At 38.3% G+C, this 15,294-nt stretch overlaps 1 protein-coding gene across 1 annotated transcript in view; it reads left to right on the forward strand.

Annotated features, from left to right (window-relative positions):
* Positions 1 to 9,323, forward strand: part of LOC143181224 (uncharacterized) — a 38,891-nt gene extending 29,568 nt beyond the window's left edge. Inside the window, exons 5-6 of the mRNA XM_076381558.1 lie at positions 5,479 to 5,638; positions 9,079 to 9,323. Of these exons, the coding sequence (XP_076237673.1) occupies positions 5,479 to 5,638; positions 9,079 to 9,323 (405 nt within the window). The remainder of the gene's footprint in view (positions 1 to 5,478; positions 5,639 to 9,078) is intronic.
* Positions 9,324 to 15,294: the final 5,971 nt, after the last annotated feature.

The following is a 15,294-nucleotide window of genomic DNA, read 5'->3' on the forward strand; positions in this document are numbered from 1 at the left end:
AAGAGTGCACAGACATTGAGATAAAGTGTACCGATCGAGATAAAAATTACATTCATGAAAAAAGATTTCCCACGAAGATGCCAGGAAATTGTAGCTTACAGACCTATATTTATTGGCCTCGCGTTACTAATTGCTCAAGACAGCCATTAGTAGTAAAGTGCATTGCTGAGTGCACCGATTACATGCAGTTAATCCAATTTCCACGGAGGCACAGGAGGCCGTGAAGCTTTTTTACAAAAGGGAAACATGATGATTTAATCAAGTCGGAATGAAAGCGGTGCGAAATTGTACCACAATTGTGATACCAGTGTGTCAGAGTGGTTATTGGAACATCGCAAGCGATAATGACGATGATACGACAACGAACAGTTATTACAGCAAACCTATGTATCGAATTTCTCTTTGCCATACATGAGTTGCTTCAACAGTAATTGGTGGAAAGGTAAATATGGATTGAAAATCGTGGCCGCTTTCTGATAGTACCTTGTAATCTTGCATTGTGTTTCACTTTGAAATTACAGGCAAAGTAATAGAGCTTTAGAACCTCCAAGGTCTAAAGTTCACAAATTGGTACGAGCAAAAATTCTAGAGCCTACAAATTAAAACTGAGAACATTATGTGGTTCAGAAATGACAAGGTTTGAGAGTTCAAGGGTTCAAAGGTTCTAGAATTTTAAAGATTCAAAATTTAAAATTCAAGTTCCAAGTAGATAAAATTTCCTCCATTTAAAGGCTTTAGAATTTTGAATATTTGAATACTAGAACATTTTTATTTTCAAGATTTGAAGTATTCAGAAATTTAAAAATCAAGAAGCTTAATTATTTAAAATATTAAAAACTGCTTGAAAGAAATACTACAAACTATTGTACACTACACTGTACTTCAAGAAACGAATTGACTATCTCCTCAATAGCTAAGTGCACTTAACACGAATCGCCCAGTCGATTTTTCTCAACAAGATTCGATTCGATTGTTCCCACGAGCTCGCCATTAATCCCAACAATTATATTCCACCGTTCCCAATCGCGTGCGCAGATTTTAAACGTTCCGCCGCGTGAAACTTATATGCCGACGCGCGCGATCAGGGAATTAAATACTGAAAGGCCACCTGATCAGGAACAGCTCGCAGGTGTCTCGCTAAGCCCCCCTGCGGGGCTTAGTTAGTATGTGTCAGGGCACCCACGACCGTTGGATACTTTAAAAACAATGAGACGACATCGGCGGGCCCTCAGTGAGCGTTTTGGTGCGGATCGTTCGCCAGCGCCGCGTCCTCGTTCTCCATTTCGTCTTCGAATTCGTCGCGTTTCGTGACACACGCGCTACGTGCCACGCTTTTCCTTCGCCCACCTAGCCGCAGAGGTTCCACTGCTCGATCGTGGAGCTGCTTCACAGGTCGTGGACAGTGTCGCCGTGGCCACGGTGATAAAGGCCGTTTCGTAAGGATTGTTGTGTTTCGTAGTGAAAGTTGTTAAAGCGGGTCACTGTTTCTCGGGTAACGAGCTGGCTGAAACGCGAGACCCCGCTGTATTATTTATCGATACTCGTTACGCGATTAATCGGCGGGAAAAACGACGAGGGTGATTGACCGTCACTTAGCGGTCCCTTGTGTCCTATGGGACATTGATAGAGCTTACTTATGGAACTGGAGGTCTTATTAAATGAATCGATGTGCCACGTTCATTGAAAAATTAAATAAAATGGAAAATAAAACAATGACGCTGGGAATAATGTAACACAATATTTCGTTTGTCTAAATCTGTAATTAAATCAGTGGTATTGGGTAGCTAATTTAGTGTGGTAATCAAAGTGATAGTCTATAGTGAATAGTTTGATTTTGTCTCAAAGTTTCGTGAGCCTTTGAAGAATATAATTTCATGAATTTTAATGTTCTAATTCTTTCGTTTAAAAAGATTAGAAGAAGTGAAGGGAGAGTTAGAAGGAGCAAATTTAATCGCTCGAAGGCAATTGGCAAGAAAAATAGGACGGATGAGGGTGTTGAATTGAATTATGAATCCAGATGAGCTTGGAAACTGCTAGATTTCCTCTGAACGTACGATGAATACTGAAATTCATAGAGATTTGATAAGAGAATCCCTGGCAGCGTTACGTGACAATTGTTACGCATACATCGTATAATCCAGAAGCCAGGGATGATGGAGAAGAGAAGACGGAGCCTTCTGCGGGAGGCCAAGGACGAGATCGCGTTGGATAAAATGAACAAACAGAAACAGGGCAAGGTAAAATCCATCCGCGATTTATAACGCCATAAAGCTGGGACATGGGGTCTCCTGTTCGCTGGAAATGTGGGATCCAAACAATCGCGTAAAATAAACGCCTTAAGTGTGGAAATCGTTAACGTTACTTTATGAACGCGTGAAGAAATGTTTCGTCGTTGAGCGTTCCTTTTGCTAAATTAATTTAATGGGAAACTTCTGAAGGGATAATTTTGTTTGAAATTCTAATTAGATAAGTTACTGTCTAAGTTAGTGGTGGATAGGAGGGGAGAAACTTCGAGGGATGATCCTTTATTGAGCGACAAAAGTCCCACCAATATGGCTTTCAAATTTATTCACTGTTCTGTTTCTTGAAGAGACTTGGTGTATCGAGCCCTTTCGAAAGTTGAATAGAAAAAGTTGTGTATTTAATTTAAAGGAAGAGGAATAGTTGCGAACTGCTCGACTGAATTACAGTCGACGCTGAGACAATGTTGCTTTTTACCTTTTTACACTTCTTCGTACTTTGTTTTGCCACATGGGAGCAGGAAGTTCCTGAAAGAATTCTTTTTTTCAGTTTCGCAATAATCATTGGGAACTGTTTGGAACGTGATGTCATTTCAAAGGTGTACATGACTGGATTTTTCAAGTGCACTTTCTTTCTATTATTTCACTCGTGATGAAGGGTAATCTAAAGTAAATTCATTAATGTTCATTTTTCATTTCGTAAATCGTGGTATTAACTTTGTAAAGCTAATAGAGGCCATTCGTAATATTTATCTTTTGGGAATGAACAAGTGTCCATGAATAAGTCAACTTTACTGTGATAACAGAAGTGCTTTATAAACATAATAAAACGCTATAGTATTTGTCACAATTTAAGCAGGAAACATTTGTTTCACGTCACATAATAGAAGACTGTACTTCCTTATTACATCAGAATTCTTTTATATTTATTTAACATTTGATTTCGCAAGAGTGTTCGCTGAATTTGATACGCGATACTGAAGCTTCTTTATCGTTTAGCTAGAAAAGAAATTTACGTTAAAAATAGGTGGAGCTGGGAAATAGAGCTATTAATCAAACTGTCGCCAGACTGTTTATTTGTCGTTCTCGTTCCCTTCGTCTTCGTCCTCATCCACTTAGAGAAGGCGATGAACGAGCAACAGAGGAAAAACAACAGTGAAATAATTGTTGCGGTGAAACAATGGCTTCCCGCTGCCTTTGTACGTCTTAATTAAATTCCTCTTTTATTGTGACCTTTTGTATGTCCTTCCACGTTCCTCCCTTCCCTTCTTGTCTTTCATTCGAGGCATTTCGCAAGAATACGCAACACCAATTTACTGTACTCCTGAAAAGTGAGAATTCAACGTCTCTCGAACGAGTGACTCGCACAATGGAGCCCAGACTGTTCACGAATTTTAGAACAATGTATTTAAGTCCACAGCATTGCGTAAACCTCTTACATTTCCGAATGATGAACGTTAAGTAGGAAATTAATTCTGCTTACAAGCATTTCGCTTTCCCCGAAAGCACGTGCGTTGTTCGAGTATTAAACTTCATCTCTGTTTTATGCTCTCGTGTAATATATTATGGAGAAGGAATATATAATAATGTCCAGAAACAGGTGGGAGAAAATTGAGGGTGATTTTACATGATAGGATAATGTGAAAATTAAGATTGAAATTACGATTTCTTCTATACTTTTTAATGATTGATATTGCAAAAGTAGGGTACAAAAGACGTAGTGATTTGTTCATCGTGGGCCTCTGTTCAGTAGGTCAGTAGATGAGTATGCAACAATGAACATAAGTCTAAGACTACTACTACTGTTAACTACTGATTGAGTGCAAGTCCATGACAATGGGTAGTTAAGATTAAAGCAGCGCTATTTCTTCAAATTTTTAAATATATTAATATGTAAACGATAAGAAGAGATTGCTATTTTATTATTCTCAATTCTCGATTTATTTGATCGTCTAGAACCACATCTTGAATCATCCACTTGTTGTCGAACATCTTGAATAATAATGTGTATTGTTACGCTTGGTCCGTTGAAAGGGGTAAGAATATTATTAATAATAGATGATGAATGGAATAAGATACATTATATAGGCGATAGAATGGAGGAGTCACTGAGGAATTTGTATTGTATCAGTTTTCTTTACCGTGAAGTAGTGATTTCCTTTTATAAGCGGACAAAGGTAGATGTAAGAAATCGTTTTCCTATCGAAAGTTAAACACCTGTTCCTGACATCTTATTAATTTTGTATCGATAAGCAATTTTTTACTATGAAAACTCTAAAAATGTGAAGATTTGAAAATTTGAATATTTAAAAATTTGAAAATTTGAATATTTGAAAATTCGAAAATTCGAAAATTTGAATATTTGAAAGTTTAAAAATTTGAATATTTGAAAGTTTAAAAATTTGAATATTTGAAAGTTTAAAAACTTTTAAATTTGAGAACTTGAAAATTTAGAAATTGTTAAAATAAGAAGCTTCTACTTGTTAAAAACCTGATTCATCTTCTATTTTCAGCTTCTCTAATTTAAAAATAAGTCACAATCTATCTTTCAAAGGCACTGAATTATACTACTTTCATTTCAGAGATACAATGCTTGAATGTATTTCTAAAAACCGTTCATATTTATAGCGAGTGTAGCTTTCCCCAAGCAGTATTCAGTATCTTCACGGGCATTTAATTGAACCCATTCTCATCTTCCCCGGTTAATTGTAGGCATTCTTCCTATAAAAGGGTAGTAATTATAGCGCGATAAAATTTCCCGTGATAACGATGCCGCTTGTCCACGTATAAATATGCATAACCGATATTTCATTAAAAGACAACCGTTTGAAACGATAATTATTTACCGTGCGAATATTAATTGTCGCGTCCTGTAATTACCTCTCGTTAATAGAACACCATTTAAATTAATTTATCCAATAAATACATTTACTCTAGACAAATGAGTCACATAAAATCGTTAAAAACTGTTTTACAAAATTATTAGCTCGAATGAAGTCCCAGTAACGCATTACAGGAAGCATTAAACTTCCCAAATTTATTACTGCAACTGTGTAATCATTTGCACAGCTCGCAGGGAGATTACAATTTTACATATAAAAAAATGAATCGTCGTTGGGGACTATAATTAATTCGGGAGGGAAGCAGGGACTGAAGTGAATTAGTTTTCGCGACAGAACGATAAATTATGAAATAGCAAGAACTTACTAAACAAGTGGACCGAAATTTATTGTTACAGTTGGCTGCTATCGCCTTGAACTTCGGCGTGCTGGTCACTGCGGTGTACGAGGGCATCTATGCTCGACGTGGTGGTGATCCCACGAAGATTAGGGTTGTTGGAGATCCTCGAGCAACCACCATAAATAACCCTGGGTATCGGGAACATCAACCCACGAACGGTGAGTCCATATTCTATATTTTGTATGAATTATATCAATTTTACGAATACTTGGTCTGCACTATATCACTTAACATTTTATAACACTGATATACTTAGATAGTACGTATAAGATTAGGTCAATGTAGAAGGTTGTAAGTGCTTAATGAAGTACGTTTTTCTCATCTTCCTCCAACTTTTGCTGAACTGACTTGTAACTGAGTGAAATAAATGCAAGTTGTCAGAAGATAAGACAGTAGAATTTTCATCTGACCATCTGTCACTTAGCATTTGTCAGGTTGGAAAGTAGGATGAAATATGGTTAAAATGTATTATTTGAGGCAGAGTTGTTTGAAAAAAGGGAGATTGGAAGTTTCTTTACTAGATCACGTCAATTTTAAGATAAGTAGAAGATAAGAAAGTAAAAAGGCGAGGTTATTGATTTTTTTAAATAATAATAACTATTTTCAATTTTCTTACTCCTACTGTTAGGATTACATAATGCTTCTCTTGTAGCTTTTTCTTCTTTGAAGAAAACGTTTTATCTGGACGTTTCATGTTTCAAGGTTTCCTTAATCAGAGAACCGACACGGAACAAAGGTTTTGCGAGAAATGATAGTAAAATTTCGCAGAAGAGGAGGCATTGAAAAACGATTTTAAAACGTGTCTAGAATTCTAATATGGGCTTGGTTCGAATTCTCGTTAGTTCGTTCTTATCTCGGCTGGACGTGATAGTGTTCGTTGATTTGCTTAATCATTTCTAGGGGATTAAAAGGGACTGATACGTGATTTCACTGAAAATTTAATTCTTGAGGTTACTAAGACCTTTAATAAAAGTTTATATACTAACTTTCTGAGAAAATTAATTTGAGTGCACATCTAAAGTTCAGTGCATGTAAATATTTGTAATTCAAAATGTCAACTTAATATAAATAAACCTCCTGTTAATCAGTTTTAATGAATGTCTAGTACATCAAAAGGGAAGATTGCGTTTCTTGGAAACAAAGACAAGGCTCTTAGATGCCTAGAAAGCCTTTCCCTCATCGAAATATCATTTACGCGGGTAACAAGGAAACATATCCATTTAGTCTCTGATAAAGGCTTCCCTTCGTGCACTAAAGTAAATGAGTTATACATGTTGAAGGTTACTCTCGCCACTACGACTAAACGATATTTTACAACTTTTTAACTCTGAAATACACAGTTTTATTTAAAGGATCCCTAAATTCTAATTTCTAAATGAATTCGGTTTATCAAGTGTCAGCCATATTTTACCAATTTCTAACTACGTATCACTAAGACACAAAATCTCAAAGACAGTTTCATAATTCCTGATCCTCATCTTATTTTAATTTCTCGAATCACCCCTTAAATTTCCCCCATCTGTGTTCCAGCACCCTATATATCATGAACTTCCAATCCACTCGAGTGGATAAAAGGACAATCCATTAAAGAACAGCTCAATCCATTTCCTTTAAGCGTTTTAAAGCCAGCCAGACCACCGCTGTCTTGAGTATTTCTATTATTTCCGTACAAATCTGAACGACGCATATAAGTATTCCTCGATCGAATGCTCCCCAAGATTTCACCAACGGGAAGAGCTCTCTGGGAAAGGCCTTCGCTTGGCAGCTGATGGAAACTCAATACGCAGGAGAAATGTGTTCGGATGTGAACGTGATGGGGAGTCAAGGTGAAGGAAGGGAATAGGAAAGACAAGTCGGGCACAAAAGGAGTCGAGGGTGGGTGGGGACGGTGAGAATGGCGAGAACCTTGAAAGGAGGAAGGAGTGCGTAGGACGAAGGGCAGCGAGGGGAGGAAATTGAATGAACCGCGGCACGATCAAGAGAGGAAACGGAGTTGTCCAAACAGGAATGATTGTTAGAGTAACAACAGGTAAATAGACAATGGGAATTGTTGGTGGAATCGAGGGAATAGAAAAACTAGCGCGTAAAAATAGACTTTGTTGACTCTAAACAACCAAACTTGGGTTAATCTTGGATTAACATGGGACTATCTAGAATGATGTGTCAAAACTGCAGGTTTTTTGGAAAGTACAAAATTCGTAGAAATAATTTGCTTTTATTTATAATAGTTACTCAGTTTTATTCAGTATTGACAGAGAGATTCTGAATGCAAACAGATTTTACACGTATATTCTACCACACTTTGAAGCTCTCAGTGATATGAAGATATGAAATTTAAAACACATTTTTGAGAACAAATTTCTCCAAAATAAAAGAACATTCGTATAAAAAGAGCATAAAAAATAATAGTCTACTAAAGAACCTTTTTCCTAAGTCCACGTTTAAACCAGCTCCTCGAAAGCATCATTCCACGCGCTTTCAATGCAAGATATAAAAAAGAAATTTGACAAGGATAATCCAAGAAGAATGCAACATAATAAACTTTACAGTACAATGCGCCAGGAAAAGAAGATTCCTCTTAAGGAAAACGAATAAGGGCGTGCAAGTGACCGTAAATATTAATGACGCGACGAGACAGAAAATAAATTGTGCAAAGGCAGCGGAACGTAATTTCAGGGGAAGAAGCGAAAGAAAAAGGAAGAAACGAGCGAGGAAGAAAGTAATGGACCTGTTCCGCGATTCTTCGCGTCTCGCGCGACAGAAACCGATGGCTGCATCGTGTAGCGAATTAAAACGCCCCTGCGAATTTCCACGTAGGCCTCGATGCACTTGACTGCAGGTGCGCTTGAACAATATCATCGCATACATGGATGCACGCATGCAACGTGACACGTGTGTGCATTCAATTGCAACGATTTTTCACGACCCTTTTCAGCGGAAAATATATTGTTTCTCTTTTAGTGGACGCCTATGAATTTTTATTCTCAAAAGAGATGGCTGCTGCGACAATTCTGTAGTCATAAAACGATACTTCATTAACTTAGTAATCTTTTATATTGGAACTGAATGAGTTGATAATTTTTATGTCTGTGTTTAATAGGAGTTAAAGAAGATTAAATAATTTTGAAGAATGAAGGTATATTGGATTTTAGAATTGAGTGAATTACTGGCTAGCCTGGAAGAAGGAATTATTAGCAGACTGCAGACTTTCATGCAATTTCATGTTTTCATAAACATAGTTAAAGAAATGTAATCTAAGGAAAACTGCTCACCTTCCAAGTCCTTTAATTTCCACTCGGTTTTTCATATTTTCTGTATTCTTGAGTATTAAGATACAAACACATTACTGCCACATCACGTGAAACCACGTCAGATATCATAGCAAAATAGATTTAAAGCAAGAGAAAAACCTCGACTCATGCCATGAATTTGCTTTAATATGTGGTATGATTTTACCTGATGTAACAATAATTCGCATTCTTATATACATTCTATAATTTCCTACACATTTCACGTTTTCAAAAATGCATAGAAGTCCCCAGTCCAATTATCAACATTTTCTTACTAATAAGAAAGAAAATTCGCGCCTTGATTTCAGGTGGCAGCATCTCGATGACAGACGCCAGCGGCAAGCCCTACGTCGGCGGTGCAGGAAACGGCTCGATGGCCTCAGTGGCGACTTCCGGGAGCGTCACGAGCACGGCTTCGCCGCTTCGCAGCTCCCTGAAGAAGCCGAAGCCGCTTGGCATCCACAATCCTGGCTTTTCGGCGCACAGTCCCACCCTATCGAGGAATGGCTCGCAGAAGAAGGTGCGAATCCAGACGCACTCTACCGAGGTCTAGGAATACCCTTATTCCTATTAACAAACCGATCGAAGGAAGCGGTCCTCGGCTGAAAGCTCCAAGGAGGAACCGAAGGATCCACGTGCACCCATGTTTCTACTTTTGAAACGAGATTCAGACGCGTGGAGCGAGAGTCGACGAGTTAACTCGCGAGGATGGTCGAGGCTTTTTACTCGACTGTGTTTTCGTTTAACATATCGAACGACGAGGTGAAACGAGGCTCGTCGTGATGGAGATTCTTAGAAGGGAAGGACTCTGAGTAGTCAAGGTTGATTAGCATCTGTTTTTGATTAATGGTAGTGAGTGGGTCTTTGATATATGTAAAATATTAGTGTAAAAATGTAAATGCCATTTATTGACGTTGGAAATTTGTTTGTTGGAAGACTAAGCACAGTCCAATTATGTACAATTAGATTATTATTGTTCATAATTATAATTATATAATATATCTTCACCAGAAAGGATACATAAATGGATTTAGGAATAGAGTACCTACTGTATCTATAAAAATGATTAATATTTGAAAGAATATTTGAACAGGATTCTAATATTTTACGCACATGATCAGAGATCTCTATGCTATCATCCTGCAAAAGCACAGCACAGTTAAAATTGACCACTCGAGGTCCTTCTATCAGCAACGATACCGATAAGTTTGGTGAATGTGTCGACACTTTGCTCGAGGATCTCACGATTGAATAGTGATCGACTCGCAACGATGAAGTTCAGTTTAGATGAGAAACAGAGCATGTTGCGCCGTTCAAGGCGCACAGGAAACGGAAGTTTTCCAATAATCGCTCAGTCGATGGACGATTATATGAAAACTGTTGTTGAGAATCGTCTTTTACAGAGGGATCGCCTTCGGTTAAGAAATCGAAGGATGCCTGAATGGATCCTGGATTAAAAACTCGTAACTCGAGACCGACGTGAGCAATCGTGTGGGTGGAGGACGAAAGGGACTACGGAAATGAGTCCCCTTGAAACCGATCAAGGAATCGGGGAAAATTGCTCTGTAGTACAATTTCCAGCGGCGCCGTGACGTCTTCTGGAGTAGGCGTCTTTCGTTTCAAGGGTCGCGACTGACGTACCCTAAGCGATATTTATGGGCGACTTGATAGCCCTGATTTAGACACAGTGGAAATTGTTAGACCTTTATCGTATCGGAATATTGCTTACAAAATTCGTTCATTATAAACTAAAAACATAACAAATTAAATTGCTACTGGGAGTAAATTCCTAGTGATCCTGGAAAATGAATTAATTTGAATTTAATTAGAATTTCTGTACTCCACTGGCCATAAGTTTGGAATCAATTTCTAAATTATGGAAGATACAGATTACTTTGGGTGACTGAGAAGAATGAAGGTTACTGAAGACGACTCCCGAAGTAATCGACGCTGTTGGATTCAAAGTCCCTCGATTGCTGGGGATCCAGAGAGTCAAGAAGTCATGAATTGGTGAGATTATATTCTAAGTTTCGAGAGGTTCCAACGGTGAGCTAAAACTAGCTAGCCTTTCGTGGTTCATTTACCTTTCACGATAATCAGTAAGTTTACCGCCTCAGGTTAATTAGAATACACAAACAGGTATTTTAAGTAAGAAACTAGAATCTACTGGGCCAGGGAAAGCAGGATTTAATATCACATTCATATCTATTATCTAGGATACTGCCCAATAAATATAGAATATCCTATTGTGTTCAGAGTAAAATAAAACTGAGTAATTTAGGAGCAATACATTTCATAGCTTTGCAAGAGCAAAGATTTCTGTTCTGCAACCTTTGAAATTAAGCTTATGATACAGGTTGTACAGTTTTGTCTCGATAAAAACTTATACACTTACATTCCCCAGAAGCTATTCTTTGACTTCATTTAGATAATTCCTCGTCTCTAAGAATTCAGAAAAAGTCCCTAATGCGAAAACTGATCTTGGATACAAGTTTCTTATATTCTCTAAGTCCCAAATTGATTCAAGTCACAAGCTCTTATCGAAACAGTACTTCGTATTCACTTCTCTCATCACTAGACTGCGGATGTTTATGCAAATTCCGATTTTAATAAATATAATTAGACAAGTGAAACATAGTTAGAAATTTGTTTTTCCCTCTACATACTATAAAATATATTCAACTTTCGATATTTGACAGAATTTTATATATTATATGGATTCTATATGTTTTTGCATCTTGAAATTTCAATGCATAAATGCATAAAGATCCTCAGTCATCTCATCATCTATCAAAAAATTCCTAACATAAAGTTCTCACCAGTCCCTTCGACTGGAAATGATATCCTCTGCAAAGATTTCAAGGTAAAAAGCACAGCCACGGTTCTCACTGAAACTTTAACGCTTGTCACAGTTGTACCACACTCGATGTCCTCTGTGTTCAGCGAACCTGCTGAGCCGCGAAAGGTTAGAGAAATCCAATCGAACGATCGTCGTTTCGAGCACGTGCTACGAGCCTCCAATACTTGTTAATATATGTCCAGCGTGTTACCAGACGACACCAGAGTCACGGTGGAACGAAAATTAACCGACGTTGCCGTTAATCGATGCATCCTCGATATTCGATGGGCAAATCGTGGCTCGTGGCTCGTGGCTAGTGGTTTAATTAACCGCGATGTTTGCTGTCGAGCTTTAATTAAGCAGCGAGCTCGCGAAGCGTATAGGGAACCAAAAGCAAAGAGGGAAAAAGGCTTTCCCTTTTTTCGTATCGAGTGCTCGTTCGATGCCACGGTTGGAGCCTGAGTAAAATTAAGGCTATTACGTTGTTGGATGATGGAGGAGGGAAAAAAGTCGAAGTCGATTTATTGTTAACTATGGTTTTAAGCGTGAAATTGCGGGATCGAGGGCGAAAATGATCGAGACCGTAGATTAGATGCGCGAGTGCAGGTTCGTTATTAGTGGAGTCGAGGATCAGTGATGATTTTTTTGGGTATGTGGAGAGAGAGATGTAGTTTGCTAATTGAAGAAGTATTTTATAGAAGGACTCAGAGTTATGTCTAGATTTATCGAAGTAATTAGAGAGCAGAGAGATTTGTTGGATATCTGATGAAGAACAACTATACAATTATAGTTAATACTGGTCACTTAAAAAGTCACTGTACAAAGACTACATATAAAAAGAGCATTATAATATAGCAATACACTAATTACTTAAAGAACAGGGTTTGTTCACTTTTGCATAAAATTTCAGTAAAGCTTTGTATAAGAAATTTCTAGTAACTATCAAAAAGGGATATAAAAAAGTGTTTCTCTTACCCTTCTCTACTTTACCCTCTTCGATTGATCTATAATTCTGAAACAGCCTGTATAAGGTTTCCTTGTTAGGGATCAAGGACAGGAAGCCGCGGAATAAATGTCTAATAATTCTTTGGTAATATTGAGTCGAGTACAGTACTAAAGAAGGAATATAAAAAATAATAGAGAACCTAAAAGATAAAGAAAAGAAAAAAGGAAGAAAAAAATATAACGTCACTGATGGTTCTACTCCAGTAATGACGTGCTCACGTGTCGTATGAGTCGCAGGATAAGTGATACGATTTTTCTCTCACTTTCTTTTCTTTTCCTGTCGAATCCAAACTCTCCTCTTTTCCTTTTGTACACTTTCTTTCCTGTTCGTCGCGTTAGGATTAACTCACCGTCTCCTTGTAGTCGATAATTACGAGGGTATAAATAAAATTACTTATTGCGTCACATCCGTCCAGCCCTACATAGGCAGCTAGCCATCAAATGGCAAGAGTTATATATGTATACAAATATAAATATACAAATATATTTATATTTTTTAGCGGTTGTTTTAATATAATATATATATATATAAATATGCGAAAGAAATCTATATATATATATTTCATATATAAATATGTATATGTATGTTGCGCGTAAAGAATGAGATCTATTCGCTGGTGTAATTGGTCTCGAAGAAAACGATGCTCGTTCATTCGTTAGATATTATTTTTTTATCGTTACTGTTGGTGTCCTGACACTATTCCTTCTTTAACGAAGTTTCCCTTTTTTCATTCCTCTTCTTTCCAGACCTATTTCGCAATTTCGTTCGAGAGTCATTCCGTTCTCCTCTTCTGTTCTTCGTAGGACTTTATTGTATATGGATAGTTGTTGATGTATATTTATTTAAATGGACTCACTTCCAATGCGAACGATAGAAACTCGAACAAAACTCTCGAACAAGCCTTGTCAGTTTCTTCGTTCCGTTCGTTAGCGCGCGTTGATTTTTATTTCATTGTTTTTAAATTATACCGAGATCAAGAAACCGTTCCAGACGTCGAAATCGCGCACTTGCACGTGCAGACTCGAATCGTGTTAACGGAGATATCGAATCCGCGTTTTTTCACGTTTTGCACCCCCCTTTGCTACTCGGATCAATGCGTCCTTCGTGTATCTTGGTGAACTTTATAATGATCAGTATGATGTTTAGCGTGCGAGGAGGAGTTGTATGCGAGGAAATCGATAATAAAGGCGTTTCTATAATTTATGATCCACGTTGCGTGTTTTCGATATTTTTAAACTATACCAAACAATTCTTACAAAAAATCCCAAGCTGCACCAGAATGCACAACGAAGTCCTTTACCGAACTCCTTCGTCCACGACATTCCAGTGCTCACACGCAAAGCAAGCAGCAGCAGTCCACAGTCACCCTAAAAACTATCGAAAAAGGAGTCACAAAATAAAGTACTCGTGATGGTAAAAAAATTAACCTTCATTTATTGGCTTACAGACTGAAAAAAGAAAACTTAAACGAACAACGACGTCTCTCGGACCATGCGTCCCTCACGGCAGTACGCGGCTTGCTTCGAATGTCTTCCCTAGCGTGCAGAAGAATTTAAAAAAAAAAAAAACGAAACCAGAGAAAGAAATAAGCCCCCTCTGTGCGAATTATCCCTAGGATAATTACAAAAATATCCCAAGATCGCTGAGAACAGTATTGTCATCCTACCATCGTCGACGACAGAAGCGATATCCACTGTCGAGGGAGCACACAGGGGTTCGCGCTATGTAGAGAGATACGAAATGGCCCGACGCGAGTTCGAGGGACTCTCGAGACTAGTCTTCTTGAATGGCTTTGGCTCGACGAGGATTCCGCCCCGATCGGCGAATCCTTCGGATATGCTAGTAATAAAAATAATTTACAAATCGACGCTAACGAGTTGCTACTACCATTAGAATGTTATCCGCAGACACAGATCAATTCTTCCGTATAAATAACAGCAAGGTGGAAACGCCCTCTTGGTTCGTCTCACCTGGACGCGCGAAACAGCGAAGCGTCTCGAAAAATGCGAGACTCCTCGGCCCGCTGAACGAGAGGGGACAGCAGAGGCGGAGATGAGAGGAGGATCGTGCGTTTCGTCACGGAGATCTTTGCGAGCGCGAGGACGGTAGCCTAGGAACCAATAGACACCCCACGAGACCGGAAACACTGATTCTCGGGACAGCGAGAACACACGTGTCGAGGAACACTTTGCCAGGCCACGCCTGAGCGGCAGTGACTTTTAGTAGTTTGCGAAGACTTCGCGATTGAATCGTATGATTGGCGAGACCTCTTTTGTTCAAATACGACGCACCCTTTTTTGACTTTTTCGAGGATTGCAGAGTGCGTGTTATGGAGCTCATGAAAGATAGTAAAATTGTGAAGAAGAAATAGAATCTTCATTTTTTTTTTAGTAAGCTCAATCTGCTCACTATACTTGTGGAAAGTTATCCTGTTTGAATAGAGCACATCTTCGTGAAACATCTCAGGATACACTGATCTTCGATTAATCAGTTTGACTAACTTCATCGTAGAGTTCCAACACTGTACAGCTTAATCCTTCAGCGACGGAGTCTTATTTTTTCTTGCAGTGTTATAAAATGCATACAGCATGCATCCTACCACGGTTCTGTTGATGTACGATAACCATTTAACTTAGAGAACACAAGTCTTCTAACAATATGAGCCTTGTTCTGTTTTCC

The sequence above is a fragment of the Calliopsis andreniformis genome, chromosome 6 (genome assembly GCF_051401765.1).
Source record: "Calliopsis andreniformis isolate RMS-2024a chromosome 6, iyCalAndr_principal, whole genome shotgun sequence".
NCBI classification, from domain to species: domain Eukaryota; kingdom Metazoa; phylum Arthropoda; class Insecta; order Hymenoptera; family Andrenidae; genus Calliopsis; species Calliopsis andreniformis.